Source organism: Mobula birostris, chromosome 3 (assembly GCF_030028105.1).
Source record: "Mobula birostris isolate sMobBir1 chromosome 3, sMobBir1.hap1, whole genome shotgun sequence".
Lineage (NCBI taxonomy): Eukaryota > Metazoa > Chordata > Chondrichthyes > Myliobatiformes > Myliobatidae > Mobula > Mobula birostris.
The window spans coordinates 98725278-98752909 of NC_092372.1; the positions used below are offsets into that span (position 1 = coordinate 98725278).

At 40.4% G+C, this 27632-nt stretch overlaps 1 protein-coding gene across 1 annotated transcript in view; it reads right to left on the reverse strand.

Annotated features, from left to right (window-relative positions):
* Positions 1-27168, reverse strand: part of cds1 (CDP-diacylglycerol synthase (phosphatidate cytidylyltransferase) 1) — a 111516-nt gene extending 84348 nt beyond the window's left edge. Inside the window, exon 1 of the mRNA XM_072251896.1 lies at positions 26943-27168. Within this exon, the coding sequence (XP_072107997.1) occupies positions 26943-26999 (57 nt within the window). The 5' untranslated portion in view covers positions 27000-27168. The remainder of the gene's footprint in view (positions 1-26942) is intronic.
* Positions 27169-27632: the final 464 nt, after the last annotated feature.

The following is a 27632-nucleotide window of genomic DNA, read 5'->3' on the forward strand; positions in this document are numbered from 1 at the left end:
GCATGGATCAGCATATTTCCGATTTCTATGCTTGCACACTGCAGTATTCCCAAGTTCAGGGGCAAAATTCTGTTGTATTCATCCAAGTGGCCAGCAACACTTTGTACCTGACTAGTTAGTGTTGCAGACATCCCACTCTGCAAAAACTCATTTCAGGGAGGTAGCACCATCAATTTGCGGGAGACTTCCGGGAGAGGTGGGATGTCTGCAATAGAGTAGCTCCTTAGCAGCTGGCCAGCTAGTTTAAATAACGTTAGCTATGCTAATGAACGAATGACACCTGTTAAACTCACCTCAACATGTCTTTTACAGTCTTAACCCACCATGGGCAATAGAAAAGTCACTGTTGCAAACAGAGCAGCGAGCAACACTGTAATTATTTTGACCCCTATTAGGCAGGGGTACACTTTAGTGTAATCTGGGGTGACGTACGTTTTATATATTTTTTGGAACAGTCTGCCATGGCGCGTGGTCGCTCGTGCGCTCTCGCTCGCTTTCTCTCTCGCTCTTGCGCGCTCTCCCTTGCTTTCGCTCTTGCTCGCTCTCTCTCGCTTTCTGTCACACGCTCTCGTTGCTTGTGCTCTCGCTCGCGCATTCTCGCTTGCCTTCTCTCTCGCTCTCTCACTCGCTTGCTTGCTGTCGCTCACTCTCAAAAAAATTGATTTCCGTGACATTGTATATAATTTGCGGGCATCAGGGAGCCACTATTAATATGCGGGAGACTCCCGGACCTTCCAGGAGAGGTGGGATGTCTGGTGTTGTACGACTGGTGTATTAAGAATGACTGCGTTCATTTACATTGGTGTATTGGCCTGGATTGAAAAAAATCATTTAAAAAATTATTTAATTCTGATGCTTCTAATTAATCTATAATGTTTATAGAAGTACAGTAAAATGAATAATTTGTTATTTTAATTTAATTGTCTTTAATTATCTCTGATCAAACTAGTAAAACATCTGAGATCGAGACCATCTTAGGTTGCTGTTCTTACTACAAGGAAAATTGGAATTCCTTTATTTACCAGGCTTGCAAACTTCAAATTAAATAACCCAAAAGGACAAAAAAGTATACAGCTTGAAATTACATGAAACAGCTGACAGCTCTGCATTGAATTTCACAGCAGAGTAACACTGATCATTTCACTGAAACATATAAGATTCTATCATAAACACCAGAGATTCTGCAGATGTTGGAAATCCAGAGTAACACATACAAAATGCTGGAGGAACTCAGCAGTCAGGGAGCATTGATGGAAATAATAAACAGTCAATGTTTCGGATTGAGACCCTTCATCAGGACTGACGATTTTCTCTTCCAAACCCCAGTCAATAGAAGGAAAACCAGCCCAGGAGAACGCCATCAATCCTAGGAGTCAATCTATTGTGGATTAACACCAAAACAATACACCTTACCTTGGATTTGGAGACCAGTACTCCTACTTTAATTATAGAAACACCACCTTGCTGTTCGTGGTTCAATGTATTGGCAATAAAAAGTTAAGCATGCCTTTATGTCCTTAATTGTTTAGTTCATCCGCTGTTTATTTTCTACATTTAAAAAATACACCAAGCTCCCTTTTAGAACACATTTAATATTAATTTAGAAAATATTCTCTTTTGCTATTCTTGATATTAGAGATTTATATAACATCTCATCAGGCACCTCCCAGCCAACTTTGCTGATTTCCTACCCTCTCTTCACTGCAATTATCTCATGTAATTTTGTCATAATTAGAAAAGGACAACATGAAATTGTGAGTACTTCAGGATTGTGTTATCTTTTAAGTAACAGCCTGTCGTTCAGAAAATGGCAGTAGTTTCTGTTTCATCCCTAAATTAACACCAGTTATACTTACATGTCACCCCAACCCCATAGAGAATCATTTTCACAAAATAATGTACCTTATCATGTGCTTTTTAAGATACCACATATACTATGGTTTCCTCCCATCTATTCTACAAGATAGCATCCTTATAAAACTCTTATTTTCTTTTCTTGAAGCATCAACAGATAGTCACTTCTTGAAGCATCAATGGATAGTCACCATCTATTGCCATGCCCTTGATAATGGATTTCAAAATTCTGCAGAGAACTCAGGTTAAGATTAATGGATTGTATTTTTCATCTTTATCCTTTCCTGAATAATGTTAGATCTGTCATGCTCAACACATGTAAAACACACTATTCTAGAATCTCAGACACGCACTTTCAAACATGGCATTTTATATTGTAATATTTGATCCACATGCCCTTCCTAGGCTCTTACTAAGTTATGTTCCTGTAAACTATTTGTAACACAAATAATTTGTAATTCAGAAATGTGGGGGCAAACTGAGTTTTCAAACACAAAAAGATAACTGATGTCTTGCAGTCAATCCCAGCAGTCTCCCAAAAACTGGTTTGTATCTTTGGGCTGTATTTAAATCAGTCATTTGGAAGTCAGAGGATCTATAGTTTTTACCTGATGGCCTATAGACCTAATGACTCACAGATGTGATTTCTCCACAAGTCTATTGTTAGCATGATAGCACTCTAATGTCAATATAGATCACAAAACCTCTGTATTAAAAGTGGAGATCAGGATAACCTAATCAATCCTGAATTTAATGCAAAAGGCTGTGTAAGTCTTTTAAGAAACTTTACACATCTCGAAGTACTTTGGAAGTGGGGTCCCTGTTGCAAGGTTGAAATTGCAGAAACAATTTTGCATCTAATAAACTCCTAAAGTAGTAATCTAAAGATCATCTGATAATCTTAGTGAAATCAGCTGAGGAAATATTAGTCACAGCATGGAGGACAGCTGTCTTGCTCTTTGAAAGCAGCAAATAAATATTTTCCATCCAGCAGGAGAGCAGAAGGGGCCTTGATCTAATAGCTCATCTGAAATATAGCAGAATTTTAGTATTTAAAAATAAAGCAATATCAGCCCAGATTTTTCAATAAACTACTTGGAGTGAATCTTGAACCTATATATAGCTGATCTGCAGATTAGTATTATTCCTTTACAATACAGGTGTCCCCCACTTTTCGAACGTTCGCTTTACGAAACCTCACTGTTATGAAAGACCTACATTAGTACCCTATTTTCGCTTTCAGAAGGTGTTTTCAGTGTTACGAAAAAAAATTCAGCGCACGATTAATTAGCATGTTTGTTTCGGCTTTTTTCTTAAAGATGTGCTGTGTACCTCCTGGCTACCGCTGGACCCCTGCGTTCTTCACGGCAATGTATCGCTCAGCGGCCTGGAGGGTGGGGGGGGCCACTGCACCACCCAAACTCCGACGACTCAGTCTAACACACCATCATCAGTCTGCTTGGTGCTGTCCCAGTTCCCGTAAGTGATACTACACTGTACATACATTATTTCTACTTTATATCGGCTATGTATTTTTACATGTTATTTGGTATGATTTGGCAGTTTCATAGCTTAAAGGTTACTGGAGAGCACTTGCGTGTTTTTGCCAACAGCGCTTGCGTGAGATTTTCTGCCGACAGCGCTTGCGTGAGATTTTCGCTCCAGAGAACAGTTCAGTAATGATTGTGGAAAAGTATTTCTACTTTACATAGGCTGTGTATTTATCATATCATTCCTGCTTTTACTATATGTTACTGTTATTTTAGGTTTTGTGTGTTATTTGGCATGATTTGGTAGGTTATTTCTGGGTCTGCGAACGCTCACAATATTTTCCCATATAAATAAATGGTAATTGCTTCTTCGCTTTACGACATTTCAGCTTACGAACCGTTTCATAGAAACGCTCTACCTTCAGATGGCAGGGGAAACCTGTATTCCCACCCTTCAAAAACATATGACTCTGTGAACGGCAATACCTAGGGAAGAATGCTGACTTGGTATGTAACGCACCAGGGAAGAGGATGCTTTCGAAAAGGAAAAAAAAAAATCAAAAATTACCCCAGTATCTACTTTCTTCATATTGAATGGACTCAACAAACAACTTAACTGACTTTAAAAGAAATTGCACAAAGTGGCCAATTGACTCAGTGGCATATTTAGAACTGCCACCAACCACCAAGATTTTAAATCGAAAGTTCTGATATTACAATCTTCAAATGTTGCTGGTACTATACTAGCCATTAAGATAACATTTTTATAAGCAAGATATCAAAGCAAATAATCAAGATTAAATTGCCTGGAAAAACACTATTTTAAATGTGAGAAACCACCCTGGTTTCCTTGTCTGCGCAAGTCTAGGGAAGACAACCTCCAGCCCCATTAGATTGAGGTACGCTTGATCCCACACCAAACCTCAGTTTGTGTGGATGCTGTGTCATTTGCTACCCTATTACAAACTAATGCCACGGAATAACAGACAATACACTGTATACAATTAAAGGAATTATATTTATGAATCTTAACTGAAGTATTAGTAAAGAATAACAAAAAAAGGGGCCAATTCTAATTAAACAGTCAAATGTGCACAAGTTGGAGCTCATCTTGAACTTCTGTCACTCATGCACCGGGCCCTCGGTCAACGTGAAAGCACACACCATCTTCCAAATGTCGCTTGCAATCCATCTTGAAGAGACGGGTCTACCACCGGATCATGTGCTACGACCGGTTCTCCCCAGCATCTTCTCTCTTCATCTCCTCTCGAACAAAAGCCCCAAGCCCAACCTTATTGCCCAAAACCAAAAAACCTCCCGCTAATTAGATGGCACACATTCCACATCATCCCTCATCTTCAACAATAACCTAAACAGGCTGACAGCAGAACAGCAGTTCTTACAGAGCTGCTAAATGAAATACTTACAGCGTAACAGCAGAGATGTGAACTAGAGTATACAAGTGAAAAACGTTGTATTTAATATCTATACAGCAATGCAGGTAGCCGAAAGGTCAAGTTGTAGGTAAATCTTAGGACTAGAAGAAACTCACAAAGTATTAACTCCAAATACTTAGTCCTCTCCTCTGTTTTCATCTCCATTGCACCTAGTTTTCTTCAGACTCTGACTCTTTAATGTTTAATGGCTAATAAGAAGTTGGCCAGATCTAGCCTATTCTTGTCATCAATATATTTAAATCTTGATTAAACTGTCTAAAGCCTAAACCAGCACAGTAGTTTTGAAGCAACTGTAAATTCTCCTCATTGGCTATCCATATCTGGAGTAAGGATCTCCTAATAAAGATCCCATTATGTTTGAAAATATATGCATTTCCACTAGATTCCTCAAGTAATAAAACATACAAGCAGGTGCGTCAAAGCAAAGCAAGAACAGTGTTAGATGTCTTTGATCTGCAGCATTAATTTTATTGCTCTTTCTACAGAGGATGCCAGACCAGCTGAACGCTTCCAGCATTTTCTGTTTTTATTTCAGATTTTCAGTATCTGCAATTTTATATTTCATTTGGTTTCCTCAGGTAATTGGTAACAAAATCTCCCTATTTAGAATAAGCAACCCATATAAAAATTGCTGGTGAACACAGCAGGCCAGGCAGCATCTATGGGAAGAGGTACAGTCGACGTTTCGGACCGAGACCCTCCTTTCAGTTAGTCCTGACGAAGGGTCTCGGTCCGAAACATCGACTGTACCTCTTCCTATAGATGCTGCCTGACCCTGCTGCATTCACCAGCATTTTGTGTGTGTTGCTTGAAATTCCAGCATCTGCAGATTTTCTCGTGTTTGCACTATTTAGAATAAGCTTTTCTTTCATGTCTCCTGTACCTAGGGTTTGCATGTTCAAAATACATGTTTAGATGACCTATACTTTGATAATTTACTATTATTTCCTATTTATTAATTGTATTGGCAGGATATGATTCCAGTGCAAGAATGGGCTGTATGTCATTACCAAGCTAACCACTGGCAATGCCTGCCTTCCCAACAACACAGCTGTTTAAGATGCAGAGAGCAACAGGCATCTAAACAACTGAACCAGTACGACAAAGATTAAGTGCCCCATTCACACCTTGTCCTCATTTGGACTTTGATCGCTTACTGTATTACAGCTTTTGACCTCATACAAGTTTCTTAAAAAATGTATTCAATTGAACCTAAAATATTAAAAATATGAAATTTTTTTATGTTAATATTCTTAATTTGTTCAACTAAAATAATTACAACACATATCTCTTGTTCAACATCCCCATTTGTCCACCAGCCAACCCTAGTGTAAAGCTTAAAGGCTAAATGTAAAATGCATCCAGTTCCACATAGGGCTTACACAATTGTAAGTGAGGGTATATCAAATTGACTAGGGAGAAGGATAAGTGGGGAAAAACCAAACACTAAAACTCATGAAAGACATGAGGCAGTACTGGGAACTCAGTAGATGCAAGTTAAAATGCAGTTCATTGATGGAAGCAAAACCAAGCCACACGTTATGTAACACAAAGATAAATAGATTAAAACAAAGTAACTGTGACTGACAGACTGCTGTTTATTAAAACTATGAAGTACATCTTTTCATGAGACAATGGTATCACAATTGAAACAGGGTACAAATGAACCAAATTTCAGACCAAGGACTTTTAGAAAAGGATATTCAACATTACAGAAAATAAACTAGTAAAAAAAGTAGGTACAACAGGAAAGAAAACTGCTAAAAGCCAAAAAAAACAAAGATTAAAGAATTAAAGAACACTCAAAAACAATAATGTAAAAAGTAACTTAAAAATAAAAATGGAGTTCAAACAATAGGCATAAATTTAACAAGGTGCAGTATTATCAGGAATGGGTGTGTGTTAACTGCACATTGTGATTTTTCATTTTTTATGATCACCCAATAAAACTGTCATCATGTCCTAACCTCATCCTTGAGAAACATAATGTTTACAAATAATGACAATCTTAGCTAAGTCTTTTCATCGAAGATCACCATTTTCTCCTGTTAAAAGCTTAAATTCTATCATTTGGAAGCTAAAACTGTCAAAATTAGCACAATATTTCAGGTAAAATTTGGCCAGTACAACACAGTTTACATTTCTATTTCTTTAATTTACAGTAGAAAATGACTTTTGTAAATTGGTTTGCTGATAAGGTATTGTATTTACTGTGTGTCATTATGGATTACTTTCAAATTGAAGACGTAGTGCAATCAATGCCTGTGATTATATTGCAGTAACAAGACTGAATGGGTAAATATAGCAATGTATAATTTGGGAATTAATGCAGCAAAATACTGTATATTAAGCAAAAGGAAGCCAGCGGCCTATAAAACAATGACAGTTTGAAGGACAAATTAAATCAATAGGTGAACACAGTTGTGTTTGCTGTGAAGCTTCAAGCTTTTAAGTTATTAACAAGATGTTTTTCCATGACAGTCTGGGAAAAAGGCAACACTCAAAAAGATCTAAAAGATGTAAATATAAAACATTACCTAAAAGGGCAAAACAGTCAAGAAAAGGTTTGATTTGAGATTCTTAAAATATAAAGTTTACATTAGTTTTCAGTGAGTTGAACGGTATTGATCAGAATGTAAATACAGAAACTAAAAGCAATGTATATTGTCAGCTTCTCTATTCAACCATGCAGATTTCAAGATTTTAGAAAGTTACAGCTCCATAATTAATCAAGCTATGTACAATTTTATATTTGCATAAGATGAAGTGTTTCAGTCTCAGACTGTGTTTCGACTGAATGGCAAAGCGCAAATCCAAATGCAAACTTCAATAAAAGAATCAAGATAATATAATAAGCACATAGACAGACAGCTGTCTGCCATTGGTTTAATACTTGGCTGGATTGCATACATGTGTGTAACCTGGAACTATCATAACAAAATGAAATGCTCTTACAGCTACTTATATTTTTAAAGGCATAAGGTCATAAACTAAAACTACAATATTAGCCATCTGATTGTTTTTGAAATTCCTTTATTCTACTAAATTTTCTCCTGTTTATTTTGCAAGAAACTATTTACAACCTTACCAGAATTCTACTGCTACCCAAAGGAATTGAGTTCCTTCAATCCCGATATCTAATTCTTCTATTAATTTTCAAAGTCAGTCTCATTCAAATTTAGAACCTCAATCAGATATTCTACTAATAAATGCCCAACAATGAATTCAATTGCCAAAGTCTCACTATTCCTAAAATACTCCTTCTAAAGAAATCTTGTTTACTTGTTCCTTCTTAGTTTGCTAAACCCATTTCCAAGCCATCTCCTGTGTACTTAAATATTTATCTTACCATTTCTTACCCAAAAATCTAGTCACTATGTACCAATACAGTTTAACAATATGTTTTCTTGCAGCCTTCTAATTATATACTGTATAGGCATTCGTATTTCAGGTAACCAGATAATCGATAAAATATGAACGCATAACCATGTTTGGCTTTACTTGTTTTTTTGGCGAAGTCTGCAATTTAGATTCTTCCCGTCTAATGGCCTTTGAACAAGCAATTGCAATAAATAAATAAAAGGGTGCAGCATACCACAGTATATTATGTACTCCAATTTTCTCTGTGTCATACTATACCACCAGATTGAACATGGTTTTACATATTTTTTTCGTTCACCAGATAATTTGACTTTAGCATAGATGCAAAGGCAGCAATATTAAAAGGAAACGATGCAGGGAATCACTTAAAGCTTATGTTTCAAGATGATGAGCTGCACATCTCATATCATAAGTGATGTGATCAACGATGAAGAATTTTCTACACCTCAAGAACAAAATTATAAACCTTGTTCATCTGTAAATAATCTGCATTATTAACAAAAATGCAGCTACCAAGGATAAGTTTCCAAATTTCTGATTACAATTACCAAGCAAAACCATATTTTAAGTATGAAGGGAACAATTTTTTGAAGACATCCAAATTGTAATTAAAAACTTAATGTTGACAAGTGACATTCAAAGGAGGAATGGAATTACTGTACATATGTCATTACTGACCAGCTAAGCAATAGATTCTTTTTAAATTCATTTAGTCAGTATTTGGGCATCACCAGCAATGTCACCATTTATTAATCCGACTGATCATCATCTTAATTGCTAATCAGGAATGCATTTTGTGAAGGGCACATACTTTAAGGAACAGAATATGTACATTTTCAACAAGTTTAATGAAATGGATGCATTTTCAAACAAAATGTTGCCAAGGACAAATAAATGTAGGGTTTGAATGGATTGGATTTTTGATCAGGTAAGTGAAAGTTAACACCAAGTTAAAAATGGGATAGTAACTGAGCATAAATAATATTTACAATGTTAATTGACATGGGAAATGGAAGAGTAAATTGTCAGTGAGTAATGGAAATGTAATCAATTGCAATGCTAAAGGTAAAATAAGCAAAACCGAAAAATAAGATATAGCTTCAGGCTTAATTGCAACAGCAAATCCATGAGGTTAGTTTTGGCTTAGTAAAGAAAGTGCAAAGGAGAGTGTATTGGTGCTAGCTGAACATTTGGTCCAGTCTGAAGTATCAAAGGAGTTCAAAATTTCTTCATTACTTGCTGAAGGTTGGAGCAGTTTGGTTTTTGGAATCAGTTAGTAGTGCAGAAAATAACCTATAGATAAAAAGTTTGATAAAGTTTAAATTGATAATGTTCCAAAAATTACAGGAGCACAGGCAAGGACCGGAAACAGGTGAATCTACTAGTCCGCTATCTAAATTGAATGTAGAATTCGAGGAAATAAAGTTATCTATTGATATGACGAAAAAAAATAACTGGTCTAAGCACAGGCAAAATAAATGTGTTTTTTTGGGGGGGGGGGGAATAAAATGCTATTTTGAACAATTAAAATTCAAAACAAAATATCATTAACAAACCAAAATCATAGACAGCATTAGTTTCATACAATACTCAGTTTAAGATTTTATTATAAAAATATGAACTTCAGGCTCCAGTATTTTATGATGGCAGGATAATTAAAAAGCTTAGTATACAAATCATTGTACTTACTGTACTTGTCAAATAAATTATGCCCCTGTATACAACTCACAGCAACCTTTGACTAATGACCTTAGCCATAAAGATACTCTGTGTACCTCTGTATCATTACATAATCTCCTTGCCTTATACCAAAGACTCTTTTTGTTAATGAGAAGCAATCCGAGAATTTATAGGATGGTGAGCCTCACATCAATAGTAGAGAAATTATTGGAGAAGATTCTTTAGGGATAGGATTCACTCACACTTCAAAAAGCATATTTTATTTGGGACAGTCAGCATGGCTTTGTGCAGTGCAGGCTTTCAAAGCAGATTATCACCTCCTCAAAAAAAAAATCAAAGATGATTGATGTGGGTAGAGCAGTAGATGTTGCATAAAGGAGACATTAGTATAACTATCGACAAGGTCTGCCATGTTAGACTGATCCAGAAGATTAAGCTATCCACTGGCACTTGGTGGACTGGATTCTAAATTGTTTAGAACATAGAAGACAGAGGATAGTGTTGGAGGGGTGTTATTCTAACTGGAAATCTGGGCCCAGTGGTGTTCTGCTGGGATGAGGGCAGAGGCCTCTCTTGTTTGATAAGGGAATTGAGTGGAAAGGTATATGAGCTGATTAATATGTTTGCAAATGACACAAAACCTGGTAGAGCTGTAGATAGTGAAGAAGCTTGTCAAAGGACTTAGATCGGACACAGATCTGGGAGGAGAAATGGCAGATGGAGTTCAATCCAGGCAAGCATGATGTGTAACACTTTGGGAAGTTAAATGCGAGGGGAAAGTATATAGTAAATGGCACAATCCTTTCGGAGCACTGCTATACAGAAGGATCTTATGGTCCAAGTCCTTAGCTCCCTGAAAGTGGTAACACAAGTGCCATATGGCATGTTTGCTCTCATCAGTCCAGGAGTTGAGTCTGAGAGATTGAAAATTATGTTGCAGCTGTGGAAGACTCTGATTAGGCCACGTTTGGAGTATCATGTACAGTTCTGGTCAGCTCATTGCAGGAAGGGTATGGATACCTTGGATAGGTTGGGAGAAGATGTTTCCCAGGATACTGCTAGACTAAAGAGTATTAGCTACAGGGAGGTTGGACAAACTTGGATTGTGTCCTCTATTGTGCCAGAGTTTATAATACTGCTTTGAGGTGAGAGGGGGAATGTCTAAAGGGGATGTGTGGGAAAAACTTCCCCCTCCACAGAAAGCGCAGCCAGAGATGGCAGATGCAGATAGAATTGTGACATTTAAGAGGGAATTACACAGGCACATAATAGTGTAAGAAATGGAAGAATACTGAGACAGATATGAACTTACAGATAGACAGGTTTAATTTAAATTGATATCATGGTCAGTGGAGACATCATGAGACCAAAAGGACTTCTTCCTGTTTGTACTGTTCTACACTCAGTAGCCACTTTATTAGGTATCTCCTGTGGCCACCGAATGTATGTTCATGGTCTTCTGCTGCTGTAGCCCAAACACTTCAAGATTCAATATTCTGTGCATTTGGAAATGATCTTCTGCACATGATATGAATTGAATTGACTTTATTTCTTACATCCTTCACATAGATGAGAAGTAAAAATCTTTACGTCTGTCTGAACGTGCAAATTATAGTAATTTGTAATAAATAGTACGTACAACAAGATATACAACAGAACAGTCAATATTGTATTGGCGTGTTAATCAGTCTGATGGCCTGGTGGAAGAAACTGTCCTGGAACCTGTTGGTCCTGGCTTTAATGCTGTGGTACAGTTTCCCAGATGGTAGCAGCTGGAACAGTTTGTGGTTGGGGTGACTCAGGTCCCCAATGATCCTTCGGGCCCTTTTTACACATCTGTCGCTGTAAATGTCTGAATAGAGGAAAGTTCACATCCACAGATGCACTGGGCTGTCCACACCACTCTCTGCAGGGTCCTGTGACTGAGGGAAGTACAGTTCCCATACCAGGCAGTAATACAGCCAATCAGGATGCTCTCAATTGTGCCCACTGAGAAAATCCTTAGGAGAAAATCCCAGGTGCGCCGAGCTGCAGCTCCTAAGGGACCGTGTTAGGGAACTGGAGCTGCAGCTCGATGAACTTCGTCCGGTCAGGGAGACTGAGGAGTTGATAGAGAGGAGTTATAGGCAGGTGGTCACACTGGGGCCACGGGAGGCAGACAAGTGGGTCACGGTTAGGAGGGGGAAGAGGAAGAGTCAGGTACTAGAGAGTACCCCAGTGGCTGTGCCCCTTGACAATAAGTACTCCTGTTTGAGTACCGTTGGGGGGGGGACAGCTTACCTGGGGGAAGCAACAGTAGCTGTGCCTCTGGCACAGAGTCTGGCCCTGTAGCTCAGAAGGGTAGGGAAAGAAAGAGGAGGGCAGTAGTATTAGGGGACTTGATAGTTAGGGGTCAGATAGGCGATTTCTGCGGACGCAGTCAGGAGACCCGTACGGTAGTTTGCCTCCCTGGTGCCAGGGTCCGGGATATTTCTGATCGCATCCGAGATATCCTGAAGTGGGAGGGTGAGGAGCCAGAGGTTGTGGTACATATAGGTACCAATGACATAGGTAGGAAAAGGGAAGAGGTTCTGAAAGGAGAATATAGGGAGTTAGGAAGGGAGTTGAGAAAAAGGACCGCAAAGGTAGTAATCTCGGGATTACTGCCTCTGCCACGCGACAGTGAGAGTAGGAATGCAATGAGGTGGAGGATAAATGCAGGGCTGAGGGATTGGAGCAGGGGCCAGGGATTCAAATTTCTGGATCATTGGGACCTCTTTTAGCGCAGGTGTGACCTGTACAAAAAGGACGGGTTGCATTTGAATCCTAGGGGGACTAATATCCTGGCAGGGAGATTTAAGAAGGCTACTGGGGAGACTTTAAACTAGAATGGTTGGGGGGTGGGAATCAAATTGAAGAGACTAGGAGAGAGGAGGTTAGTTCACAAATAGAGAACGCTAGTAGACTGTGTGAGGGAGGATAGGCAGGGGACAGAGAATGGGAACACTCGGACCGAAGATGTAGGGGAGAAGGAAGAAAAAGATAACAAAGTTGTTTGCACCATTAGGGATAAGCAGAGAGCAAGAGGTGGAGAGTTTCTTAAATGCATCTACTTTAATGCTAGGAGCATTGTAAGAAAGGTGGATGAGCTTAGAGCATGGATTGATACCTGGAAATATGGTGTTGTAGCTATTAGTGAACCATGGTTGTAGGAGGGGTGTGATTGGCAACTAAATACTCCTGGATTCCAGAGGGGGAGATTTTGTATTGCTTATCAGAGAAAATATTACAGCGGTGCTTTGGCAGGATAGATTAGGGGACTCGTCTAGGGAGGCTATTTGGGTGGAATTGAGGAATAGGAAAGGTATAGTAATGCTTATAGGGGTGTATTATTGACCACCTAATGGGGAGCGAGAATTGGAGGAGTAAATTTGTAAGGAGATAGCAGATATCTGTAGTAAGCACAAGGTTGTGATTGTGGGAGATTCTAATTTTCCACACATAGACTGGGAAGCCCATTCTGTAAAAGGGCTGGATGGTTTGGAGTTTGTGAAATGTGTGCAGGATAGTTTTTTGCAGCAATACATAGAGGTACCAACTAGAGAAGAGGCAGTGTTGGATCTCCTGTTAGGGAATGAAATAGGTCAGGTGACGGAGGTTTGTGTTGGGGAGCACTTCGGGTCCAGTGATCACAATGCCATTAGTTTCAATATAATTATGGAGAAGGATAGGACTGGACCCAGGGTTGAGATTTTTGATTGGAGAAAGGCTAACTTTGAGGAGATGTGAAACGATTTAGGAGTGGATTGGGACAATTTGTTTTATGGGAAGGATGTAACAGAGAAATGGAGGTCATTTAAAGGTGAAATTTTGAGGGTACAGAATCTTTATGTTCCTGTTAGGTTGAAAGGAAAGGTTAAAAGTTTGAGAGAGCCATGGTTTTCAAGGGATATTAGAAACTTGGTTCAGAAAAAGAGATCTACAATAAATATAGGCAGCTTGGAGTAAATGAGGTGCTCAAGGAATATAAAGAATGTAAAAAGAATCTTAAGAAAGAAATTAGAAAAGCTAAAAGAAGATGACATTGCTTTGGCAAGTAAGGTGAAAATAAATCCAAAGGGTTTCTACAGTTATAATAATAGCAAAAGGATAGTGAGGAATAAAATTGGTCCCTTAGAGAATCAGAGTGGACAGCTATGTGTGGAGCCAAAAGAGATGGGGGAGATTTTGAACAATTTCTTTTCTTCAGTATTCACTAAGGAGAAGGATACTGAATTGTGTAAGGGAAACAAGTAGGGTAGTTATGGAAACTATGATGATTAAAGAAGAGGAAGTACTGGCGCTTTTAAGGAATATAAAAGTGGGTAAGTCTCCGGGTCCTGACAGGATATTCCCTAGGACCTTGAGGGAAGTTAGTGTGGAAATAGCAGGGTCCCTGACAGAAATATTTCAAATGTCATTAGAAACGGGGATGGTGCCGAAGGATTGGCCTATTGCTCATGTTGTTCCATTGTTTAAAAAGGGCTCTAAGAGTAAACCTAGCAATTATCGGCCTGTGACTTTGACGTCAGTGGTGGGTAAGTTGATGGAAAATATTCTTAGAGATGGTATATATAACTATCTGGATAGACAGGGTCTGATTAAGAACAGTCAACATGGATTTGTGTGTGGAAGGTCATGTTTGACAAATCTTACTGAATTTTTTGAAGAGGTTACTAGGAAAGTTGACAAGGGTAAAGCAGTGGATGCTGTCTATATGGACTTCAGTAAGGCCTTTGACAAGGCTCCACACGGAAGGTTAAATCGTTAGGTATTAATATTGAAGTAGTAAAATGGATTCAGCAGTGACTGGATGGGAGACGCCAGAGAGCAGTGGTCAGATTGGAGGCCGGTGACTAGTGGTGTGCCTCAGGGATCTGTGCTGGGTCCAGTGTTGTTTGTCACATATATTAATGATCTGGATGATGGGGTGGTAAATTGGATTAGTAAGTATGCAGATGACACTAAGATAGGGGAAGTTGTGGATAACGAAGTAGGTTTTCAAAGCTTGCAGAGAGATTTAGGCCAGTTAGAAGAGTGGGCTGAAAGATGGCAGATGGAGTTTAATGTTGATAAATGTGAGGTGCTATATTTTGGTAGGGCTAATCAAAATAGGACATACTTGGTAAATGGTAGGGCACTGAAGAATGCAGTAGAACAGAGGCATCTAGGAATAACGGTGCATAGTTCCCTGAAGGTGGAATCTCATGTGGATAGAGTGGTGAAGAAAGTTTTTGGTATGCTGGCCTTTATAAATCAGAGCATTGAGTATAGGAGTTGGGATGTAATGTTGAAATTGTACAAAGCATTGGTGAGGCCAAATTTGGAGTATTGTGTACAGTTCTGGTCACCGAATTATAGGAAAGATGTCAAAAAAATTGAGAGAGTACAGAGAAGATTTACTAGAATGTTACCTGGGTTTCATCTCCTAAGTTACAGAGAAAGGTTGAACAAGTTGGGTCTTTATTCTTTGAAGCGTAGAAAGTTGAGGGGGGACTTGATAGAGGTATTTAAAATTATGAGGGGGATAGACAGAGTTGACGTGGATAGGCCTTTTCCATTGAGAGTGGGGGAGATTCAAACAAGAGGACATGAGTTGAGAGTTAAATGGCAAAAGTTTAGGGGTAACATGAGGGAGAACTTCTTTACTCATGAGAGTGGTAGCTGTCTGGAACGAGCTTCCAGCAGAAGTGGTTGAGGCAGGTTCGATGTTGTCACTTAAAATTAAATTGGATAGCTATATGGACAGGAAAGGAACGGAGGGTTATGGGCTGTGTGCAGGTTGGTGGGACTAGGTGAGAGTAAGAGTTCGGCACGGACTAGAAGGGCCAAGATGGCGCGCGCGCACACACACACACACACACACACACACACACACACACACATATATATTCCTGGGGACTCATGTCGAACTTCTTCAACTGACTGAGGTGAAAGAGGCGCTGTTGTGCTTTTTTCATCACACAGCTGGTATGTACAGACCAAGTGAGGTCCTCGGTGAAGTGTATACCGAGGAACTTAAAGCTGCTCACCCCCTCAATCCCATATCCATAGATGCCAACAGGTGTGAGCTTGTCTCCGATCCTCTTGTAGTCCACAACCAGTTCCTTTGTTTTTGCAACATTGAGGGAGAGGTTGTTTTCTTGACACCACTGTGTCAGGGTGATGACTTCTTCTCTGTAGACTATTATTTGAGATAAGGCAAATCAATGTAGCATCATCTGCAAATTTAATTAGCAGATTGGAGCTGTGGGTGATGACAGAGTCATGGGTACAAAGAGTAAAGGAAGGAGCTCAGGATACAGCCCTGAGGGGGCTCCTGTGTTGAAAGTCAGAGGGCAGAGGTGAGGGAACCCACCCTTACCACCTGATGGCAATTTGACAGGAAGTCCAGGATCCAGCTGCACAAGGTAGGGTGAAGGCCGAGGTCTCTGAGCTTCTTGTCAACCCTGGAGGGAATTATGTTGTTGAATACTGAATTGTAGTCTAAGAAGAGCACTCTCACATCTGGATGAGTGACTGTTGTTATGCATGGTTACTTGAGCTGTTTTCACATTCCTGTCAGCTTGAACCAGTCCGGCCATTCTCCTCTGATTTCACTTATTTAACAAGACATTTTTTGTCCACAGAACTGATGCTCACTGGATGTTTTTCTTTTGTTTTTCGCACCATTCCCTGTAAACTCTAGCAACTGCTGTCCCAGGAGATGAGCAGTTTCTGAGATACTCAAACCACCTCATCTGACACCAACAATGTCACTTACATCACATTTCTTCCCCATTCTGATGTTTAGTCTGAATAACACTGAACCTCTTGACTATGTCTGCATGCTTTTATTCACTGAGTTGCTACAACACGATTGGCTGATGAGATATTTGCATTAATGAGGTATACAGGTGTACCTAATAAAGTGGTCACTGAGCGTTTGCTCCAATTCATTTTTTTAAGCCACTGCCAATCTCTAAGTGCCCTTGAAAAGCAACCTACTTGATTGGCCACAGTTCCTCTCGTGAAGGCACTACCACAATGTCGTTAAGGAGGGATTTCCAGTAAGTGCAATGCCAAATGTGGGTAACATATCTGCAAATCATGATGGTGTGTGACAGAGGGGAATTCACAAGCGATGAATGATCTCATGCACCTGCTGCCCTTGTCTTTTTTGACAGTAGAGGTCACATATTTGGAGGAGGGGTGGTAAATGGGGAACAGGAGTAGTGTTGGATAAACACTTAAGGCAATGGACAAGTTCTCAAGATGAGGGACCTCTTTTGACCTGGTAGTATTGAGCCTCTTGCCAATTATTGGAGCTGCACTCATCCGGATGTGGAAAGCATTCTAATGTGCACCATGACAGAGGCAAGTCAAAGGATATCCAGCCCTTGACAGTTAGTTTTCCCCCCAATGTTTAGTTGAGCTTCAAAAATAACTCAAAGATAACAAGAATGAATACAAGTAGGTGGCTAGGCATGCTTTTGTTAGAGATTACTTTTATCCATTGCATTTATGGTGTTTGTAACTTGCTACTTATCTGTCCATTTCTAAACTGACGACTAGGTCCTAATATATATAGTCATGGACTACTTGACTTAGAGCTCTTAAAGACAACGGAGTGAAGGGGTATGGGGAGAAGGCAAGAAAAGGGTACAGATTGTGGATGATCAGCCATGATCACAGTGAATGGTGGTGCTGGCTCGAAGGGCTGAATGGCTTACTCCTGCACCATTGTCTATTGACTTGGTGAGGAGTTTAGATTAGAAATGTACTTTGAATAAGCAGCAGGCCACTTCTGAGCATATGATGGAAGGAAAGGCACTGATGAAGCAGTAGAGTCTAGGTCATTGTGCTGAGTAACTAATATAATGATGTCCTACAGTTATGAAGATTGACCAACAATGACCATTGTCTTTTGCACAGATTGTAACACTGACTGAAGTGTTTGCCCCTTCAGCTTTGTTTTACCAAAACACTTCTTCAAATGCTATAACAATATCAAAGGCTGTTACTCTCACCTCATTTCTGTAATTCTGCTCTTTGATCCATGTTGATTAGAAGTGACAAATTCTGGAATCAAATAGTCTCAACAAAACCAAAAATGGACATTGAAAGTAAGTTTACTGGTGAGGTAGTGCCACTTAAAAGCACCTCTAACACTTTCCACCATTTTCCTGATGACTGAGATGATTGGACATTTTTCTACATTGTCAAGTAGATACCAATGTTGCAACTGCATTGGAGAAATTTGACGCAAGGCACAGCTGGGTCTAGATTGCAGATCATCAGTGTGGAAATTACTTGTTTCATATTCCTTGCTGTGGAGTGCCTGTAACTGGTTCCGGATATTCCACGGAATGAAGCAAATTGACCGAAGACTGGTTTCTGTCATAGGTGGAAGCAGAGATCGTTCATGAGCACTCAAACAATGGTCCTACTATTGAAGATGACTATACTAGGAGTATATTCCTCTCCCAATCTCCATTAGCCATTTAATCATCCACTTTTATTTAAACCTAGATGTGGTAGGACTCACACTTCTACGGGTTGAACTCCATCTGCCACTTCCCAGCCCACTTCTGCATCCTATCAATGTCTCTCTACAATCTTCAACAATCCTCTACACTATCCACAACACCACCAACCTTTGTGTCGTCTACAAACTTGCCAACCCACCCTTCTACCCACACAACCAGGTATATTAATAAAAATCACGAAAAGTAGAGGTCCCAGAACCGATCCCTGTGGGACACCACTAGTCACAACTCTCTAATCTGAATGTACTCACTCCACAACGACCCTCTGCTTTCGGCAGGCAAGTCAATTCTGAATCCACCTGGCCAAACTTCCCTGGATCCCATCCCTTCTGACTTTCTGAATAAGCCTACTGTGTGGAATCTTATCAAATGCCTTACTAAAATCCATATAGATCACATCCACTGCACTACCCTTATCTATATACCTAGTCACCTCCTCAAAGAACTCTATCAGGCTTGTTAGACACAATCTGCCCTTCACAAAGCCATGTTGATTGTCCCTGATCAGACCATGATTCTCTAAATGCCCATAGATTCTATCTCCAAGAATCTTTTCCAACAGCTTTCCCACCACAGACTTAAAGCTTACTGGTCTATAATTACCCGGACTATCCCTACCACCATTTTTTTTGAACAAGAGGACAACATTCGCCTCCCTCCAATCCTCCGGTACCATTCCCGTGGACAACGAGGACATAAAGATGCAAACACGAGGAATTCTGCAGATGCTGGAAATTCAAGCAACACACATCAAAAGTTGCTGGTGAACGCAGCAGGTCAGGCAGCCTCTCTAGGAAGATGTACAGTCGACATTTCAGGCCGAGACCGTTCGTCAGGACAGCTGGTGAACGCAGCAAGTCAGGCAGCATCTCTAGGAAGAGGTACAGTTGACGTTTCGGGCCGAGACGTCGACTGTACCTCTTCCTAGAGATGCTGTCTGACCTGCTGCGTTCACCAGCAACTTTGATGTGAGGACATAAAGATCCTAGCCAGAGGCTCAGCAATCTCGTCCATCGCCTCGTGGAGCAGCCTGGGGAATATTTCGTCAAGCCCCAGGGACTTATACGTCCTAATGTATTTTAACAACTCGAACACCTCCTCTCCCTTAATATCAACATGCTCCAGAACATCAACTTCACTCACCACCCTCACCGTCATCAAGTTCCCTCTCATTGGTGAATATCGAAGAGAAGTATTCATTGAGGACCTCGCTCACTTCCACAGCCTCCAGGCACATCTTCCCACCTTTATCTCTAATCGGTCCTACCTTCACTCCTGTCATCCTTTTGTTCTTCACATAATTGAAGAATGCCTTGGGGATTTCATTTACCCTACTCGCCAAGGCCTTCTCATGCCTTCTTGCTCTCTTCAGCCCCTTCTTAAGCTCCTTTCTTGTTACCTTATATTCCTCAATAGACCCATCTGATCCCTGCTTCCTAAACCTCATGAATGCTGCCTTCTTCCACCTGATTTGATTCTCCACCTCACTTGTCACCCATGGTTCCTTCACCCTACCATTCGTTATCTTCTTCACCAGGACAAATTTATCCCTAACATCCTGCAAGAGATCCCTAAACATCGACCACATGTCCATAATACATTTCCCTGCAAAAACATCCATCCCAATTCACACCCACAAGTTTTAGCCTTATAGCCTCATAATTTGCCCTTCCCCAATTAAAAATTTTCCTGTCCTCTCTGATTCTATCCTTTTCCATGATAATGCTAAAGGCCAGGGAGCAGTGGTCACTGTCCCCCAGCTGCTCACCCACTGAGAGATCTGTGACATGACCCGGTTTGTTACCTAATACTAGATCTAGTATGGCATCCCACCTAGTCAGCCTGTCAACATACTGTGACATGAATCCATCCTGGACACACTTAAACTCTGCCCTGTCTGAACCATTAGAACTAATCAGGTGCCAATCAATAACCCTGTTATTTTCGCACCTTTCCAAAATCTGCCTCCCAATCTGCTCCTCGGTATCTCTGCTGCTACCAGGGGGCCTATAGAATACTCCCAATAGAGTAACTGCTCCCTTCCTGTTCCTGACTTCTACCCATATTGACTCAAAAGAGGATCCTGCTACATTACACACCCTTTCTGTAGCTGTGATAGTATCCCTGACCAGTAATGCCACCCCTGCTACCCCTTCCCCCCCCCCATCCCTTTTAAAGGACTGAAATCCAGGAATATTGAGAATCTATTCCTGCCCTGGTGCCAGCCAAGTCTCTGTAATGGGCACTACATCATAATTCCATGTATGTATCCAAGCTCTCAGTTCATCACCTTTGTTCCTGATGCTTCTTGGATTGAAGTACACGCACTTTAGCCCTTCTTCCTTACTACCTTTACACACTTTATTCTGCTTCTCTTTCCTCAAAGCCTCTTTATATGTTAGATCTGGCTTTACTCCATGCACTTCTTTCACTGCTCTATCACTTCAGGTCCAATATAATGAAACTCTGAAAGAATCTACGGAGAATTAGCATAGGCAATCTCAAATGTTATTGTTTAAAGGACCATGGGTTTCTTGCTAGGAATTATAAATCTGAGTGCTTGTACTCATGTGGTACAATCAGCCAGCTGAGAAATCGAGCAATTGCTAAAATTAAGCTTCCATTCTGCTGTTATAAGGCAATTGAAAGGACTTTTGCTATGATAAGATGCACTTTTGATATTAGTCTACCTTCTCATGCCTTTCACCTCATTGTCAGCCTGCACTGCATTTTTTTTCTATAACTGTATCACAATGTTCCACATTGTTATTGCTTTTCCCTTGTACTATTTTGATGCACTGTTGTGATGAAATGATCTGGATGAATGGCGTGCAAAACAATGTTGTTTTTACTGTACCTCAGTACGTGTGACAATGCCAATAAAAATTAGATGATATCTGACCTGTGAAACTAATACAGGTGTCCCCCACTTTCAGACGTTCGCTTTACGAAACATTACTGTTATGTAAGACCTACATTAGTTACCTATTTTTGCTAAAAGAAGGTGTTTTCACTGTTACAAAAAAAGGCAGCGCGCGGAAAAGGGCAGCGTGCACCCCGAGCAGCCGCTCTCTCCCAGATTCGGAAAGGCATTCTCGCCAGCATTGCTTAAACACGTGCCTGTGAGCAGCCATTTGCAAGATGAGTTCTAAGGTATCGGAAAAGCCTAAAAGAGCTTGTAAGGGTGTTACACTTAGCGTAAAACTGGACATAATTAAGCATTTCCATCGTGGTGAACAAAGTAAGGACAAAGTGAGTTTAGCTTGTGGAAGTTGAAGAAGATGATGTTGAAGAGGTTTTAACATCCCATGACCAAGAACTAATAGATGAAGAGCTGATACAACTGGAAGAGGAAAGGATAACAATCAAAACTGAATGTTTTCAGTTTTGAAACGGACCGAAAGTGAAGTCGTCCAGGAACTGAATGTGAAGCAACTGTGTGAGATTTTTGCTGCAATGATAAAGTACAACTTTAATTTTGAAAGGGTACGTCGGTGTACAAATTATCATGGTGTATATTTCAGCTGTTACGGATCAACAGATTTTCAATGGATGCCATTTTTGACATGCCAGAACTGCTCTGACTACCCATTTAGCACCCTGGTAAAGCTACACCACACAAAAGAGATTGTCCTGTGTGTGAAGACAGATGATTAAATTAGATTCAACTTTATTGTCATTGTGCCGAGTACAGATACAAAGCCAATGAAATGCATTTAGCATCTGACCAGAAATGCAAAGAATAGTGTTATTTACAAAATAACTGCGAATAAAAAAAGTGCTACAGCACGAGAATATAAAAGTACTGAGACAGTACAATACGGATGCAATACTGCTTAGTGCTGTGATGTGAGGTTCAGCAGTGTCACATCCTCAGGGAAGAAGCTCTTCCTGTGCCTGTTGGTGCGGGAGCGGAGGCTCCTGTAGCGCCTACTGGATGGGAGGAGAGTAAAAAGTCCATGGTTAGGGTGAGATGCATCCCTGATGCTTTTCGCCCTGCCCAGGCAGCGTTTATGGTAGATATTCTCAATGGTGGGCAATTGGGTGCCGATAATCCACTGGGCAGTTTTCACCACACGCTGGAGTGCTTTGTGGTCCGATACGGGACAATTGCCATATCACACTGAGGTGCAGTTGGTGAGTATGCTCTCAATGGTACAGCGGTAAAAGTCCATTAGTATCCTGGGGCAGAGGTGAGCTTTCTTCATGCTCCGCAGGAAATAAAGGCACTGTTGCGCCTTTTTGATCAGTATGGAGGAGTTCAGGGGCCAGGTAAGATCCTCGGAAATGTGGACACCAAGGAATTTGAAGCTTGATACACGCTCCACTAGTTCCGTTGATGTAGATGGGGACGTGAGCGTGACTCCTGGAATGCCTGAAGTCCACAATGATCTCCTTGGTCTTCTGGGTGTTATCATACCTCTACAACAATCATATAATGCCCATTTCTATGTCTTAATGGATGGATCACCAAAGATGAGGTTCCTATCAGTAACTAATTTAATTTGCCACCTGAAAATCATAAAAACACTTCAGTGGTAATTAGAACAAATGTTTACAATATCGTCTATCTTTGTTGTGTATAAGTAGTAACACAGCAATGACTTATATGAAATTGTTAAATTAAACATTAGCTCCTTAAAAAAAGTGAAATGGATAAAAACCTCACTTTTACAAAACCAATAATGCACCAAATTAGACTAACTGATAGCAAGCAGTTCTGTAACAAAGTGCCAGCTGAGAGCTCCTTGTAACTCAACTCACTTCAGAATTCCTACATATGACTAAATGTGGAAGTCTGTAACAACAACCAAGCACTAACAAGAAGTGAAATACACTTCTTATCTGGCCGCACAGCCTCACACCAAGACTGGCTAGTACATAGACATCAACCAGTTCATTCATATACCCATAGAAAATGCAAGTATCCAAGTAAGTAAGTGCTTTTGATTTTTTTATATATATTACAATATTTTATTGTCATTAACTAGGCTAATCTGAGATATTTAAGAACAGTTGAAAAATCTGTAGTTCAGTTGCTGCATTGAGCCTCCTGTCTCTTAGAATTTGCTCTACTTCAAGGGTCACCTTTCAGGTGCAGAGGGTCAAATTGCTTAACCATGCATCTCTACACAAGAGGACAGACACAACAGAGAGTCATTCCAGGCAGCTGGCTCATTACAACCCAATTCCAGACATAAATTAAGGCCAGGGTTTCCTAAAAAAACAAGCAGCAATTTACCTGTAGTTGTATGCTAAAATATCTTCCCTACAATTATAAAATAACTTTATTTTAAGATAATGACAAATGTTCAGACTATTAGAACTGTCCTTTTGCTGATATTTCTAAATTAGTTATGGAGTAACAACTAGCATATTCCTTGTAAACCTTAGAGCTTGTATAAAACTATAAAATATTTCAGTGTTGGACTATCCCAGATTGATGGGGCCTGGGATCGGATAACCATGAGCAGAAAGCACGACGGCCAGTCAATTGGTGAGCCCAGAGTTCAGGATCCCATCATCGACTACTCCAGAGTCAATACCAAAGATCAAAGGCTAAAGGTCAGTCATTAGTCCGAACTGCAAATGTTACTCCGCTATTTAAGAAGGGTGGAAAGCAGCATAAAGGAAACTGTAAGACCTGTTAGCCTGATGTCAGTGGCTGGGAAGTTGTTGGAATCGATTGTTAGGGATGAGATTACAGAGTACTTGGAGGCACATGACAAGATAGGCCAAAGCCAGCGTGGTTTCCGGAAAAGAAAATCCTGCCTGATAAACCTACTGCAATTTTTTGAGGAAATTACAAGCAGGGTAGACAAATGAGATGCAGTAGATATGGTGCACTTGGATTTTCAGAAGGCCTTTGACAAGGTGCTGCACATGAGGCTGCTTAGCAAGATAACAGCCCATGGAATTATAGGGAAGTTACTAGCAATGGGTGGAGCACTGGCTGATTGGCAGAAAAGAGAGAGTGGGAATAAAGGGATCCTATTCTGGCTGGCTGCCAGTTACCAGTGGAGTTCCACAGGGGTCAGTGTTGGAACCGCTGATTTTTACGAAGTATGTCAATAATTTGGACTATGGGATTAATGGATTTGTGGCTAAATTTGCCAATGATACAAAGATAGGTGGAGGAATGGGTAGTGTTGAAGAAACAGAGAGCCTGCAGAGTGACTTAGATAGTTCAGGGGAATGGGCAAAGAAGTGGCAAATGAAATACAATGTTGGAAAGTGTATAGTCATGCACCTTGGTGGAAGAAATAAATGAGCAGACTGTTATTAAGATGGGGAGAGAATTCAAAATGCAGAGATGCAAAGGGACTTGGCAGTCCTTGTACAAGATACCCTAAAGGTTGACCTGCAGGTTGAGTCGGTGGTGCAGAAGGCCAATGCAATGTTGGCATTCATTTCTAGAGGTATAGAATATAAGAGCAGGGATGTGATATTGAGGCTCTATAAGGCACTCATGAGACCACACTTGGAGTATTGTGTGCAGTTTTGGGCTCTTTATTTTAGAAAGGATATACTGACATTGGAGAGGGTTCAGAGAAGATTCACAAGAATAATTCCAGGAATAAAATGGTTATTATATGGGGAACATCTGGCAGCTCTTGGGCTATATTCCCTGGAGTTCAGGAGAATGAAGGGGGATCTCATAGAAACATTCCGAATGTTAAAAGGCGTGAACAGATTAGATATGGCAAAGTTATTTCCCATGGTAGGGGAGTCTAGGACAAGAGTCTAGACTTCAGGATTGAAGGATGTCCATTTAGAACAGAGATGCGGAGAAATTACTTTAATCAGAGGGTGGCAAATCTGTGGAATTTGTTGTCACGAATAGCTGTGGAGACCAAGTCATTGGGTGCATTTAAGGCAGAGATTGATAGGTTCTTAATTAGCCAGGGCATCAAAGGGTATGAGAAGGCAGAGGAGTTGGGATGACTGGAAAAATTGGATCAGCCCAGAATTGAATGGTGGAGTAGACTCGATGGGCCAAATGGCCTACTTCTGCTCCTGTATCTAATGGTCTTAAGTCAAAGCCTGGATTGTCTGTGTGTGTGGGAGGGGCATACTTTTGCTGTTGTTATTTTATTGCTTGTTGTGTTCTGTGGTGTTATGCCAAGCATTGTGAACATGCAATATTGCCATCGGAATGTGTGTTGACACTTACAGGTTGCCTCCAGTACAATCTCGGGTGTGTTGGTTGTTAATGCAAACGATCCATTTTACCATATAGAGTCTTAGAAAAGTACAGCACAGAAACAGACCCTTCAGCCCATCTAGTCCATGCTGAACTATTTAAACAGCCTACTCCCATGACCTGCACTGGGACCATAGCCCTCCATACCCCTACCATCCAAACTTCTCAAATGCTGAAATTGAGCTCACATGCACCATTTGCAGTGGCAGCTCATTCCACACTCTCATGACACTCTGAGTGAAGAAGTTTCTCCTCATGTTCCCCTTAAACTTTTCACCTTTCTCCCATAACCCATGACCACAAATTGTAGTCCCACCCAACCTCAGAGGGAAAAAAACCAGCTTGCACTTACCCTATCTATACCCCTCATAATTCTGTACATCTCTATCAAATCTTCTCTATCTTCTACATTCCAAGGAATAAATTCCTAACCTATTCAATCTTTCTGTATAAATTTGTAAGTTTCCATGTATCTGAAATAAATCTGAATCTTCTACATATAAAAACATGCATATAAACATAACAAAAAGTCTTAATCCATGGCTTTACATTTCAAATTCTAACTCTGTACATTTGAATTTCACTGATCTATTTGCTGTTTGTTTCTTTTCTGACATTATCAATGCTAAGTAATGATGTGATATTTCATAACTTGAAAACATTAATTTTTATTCCTAGTAAGATAAAAGTGAAATATCAAATATAGGGATGTACAAGTTCACTTAAGATCAGAAACTTTTTGATGAGGATTATTATGATCGGTTTTCTCCAAGTTTATGAAGTTGGAATTACAATTCTATTGAAACAAACTTCTAAAAATAAACTTCTTTATAAAATATGGTGCAGCTGTTAAGCATGATAAGTGTCATGAATTTAAACCTAGTGGCATATTGGTCACAATAGACTTCAGAGATGATTGCATTACGTCTAGTAACTTTTAAAAAGATGCAGTGCAGCCGACGTTATTTATCCATACACGAAATTAAATGCAGTAACATTCCATTAATTTGTATCAGAGTATTTACTGAATAATACTGACCGCCGCATTGTCTTATTCAGCAAATTAAACTATAGTTTAGAGAGATATTCTCAATAATTTGCAAAACCAAGTATTGGCAAGCGACCTTTAAACACCTTAATTTGCGAAGATTTGTGTTTTCTGCATCAGTAATTTTGTGCATTACTCTAGTTATACACCAGAGTCTGCCAAGAAAGCATTTCCTTACTACCACCTTATCAGCAACATCGGTAGGGTTTGAAGATCAGCATTATATCAGGTTTCATACCTGGTTACACACAATAATCTCATCCTACAGCTGTAATCCCATACCTTGTCGCTAAGGTTCTCCGGCTCTTTTACTGGCTTCCTCCTCCTGGAATCAGTCATTTCTCCGTTTCAGCCGATTTGCCCCCTCACTGCCAACGCGCGGCCGGTTTGCACCCCTCACTCGAAGCCGTATTTCCTCTGATTCTCCCTGTGCAGATGCCTCGGTATCAGCTGCCAACTCGCAGGTCCCAAAATAAAACACGCTCCGAATCGGAGCGGACGGCACGGGGCGACGCAGGGCAAGGCGGGGCGGGGCGTCGCGTCGCGTCGGGCCCGCGCTCTGCTCTGCTCTCCTCTCCCGTTCTGACGCAGGCTCCAAATTGCCTGGTAACCGTGGGCGGGCTGCGCTCGAGCCCTTGCCGGTGCCGGTGCGGGTGCGGCCGCGTGCATGTTCTAGGTGGCGCGGCGGCGGGCTGACCGCGTTCATTCCCCTTCCAAATCTCTCGAGTAGCATTGCTACCTAGTCTTATGTCGGAACTAAACAAAATGCTTCGCTTGCTTTAATCAGTACCAAGAGCATTTTGGCTGCATGCGCTCTTTTCGTGTTCAATTTCTTCTTTAAAGTTGCACGACAAATTATAGACTTTGTCTATGCCAGGTGATACAATTTGCTCATCTTTTAAAATGCAGGACTTTCTCCGAGAATATCAAAAAGTTATCTTCTACTTCATTTGATATTTTGCAATATATTAT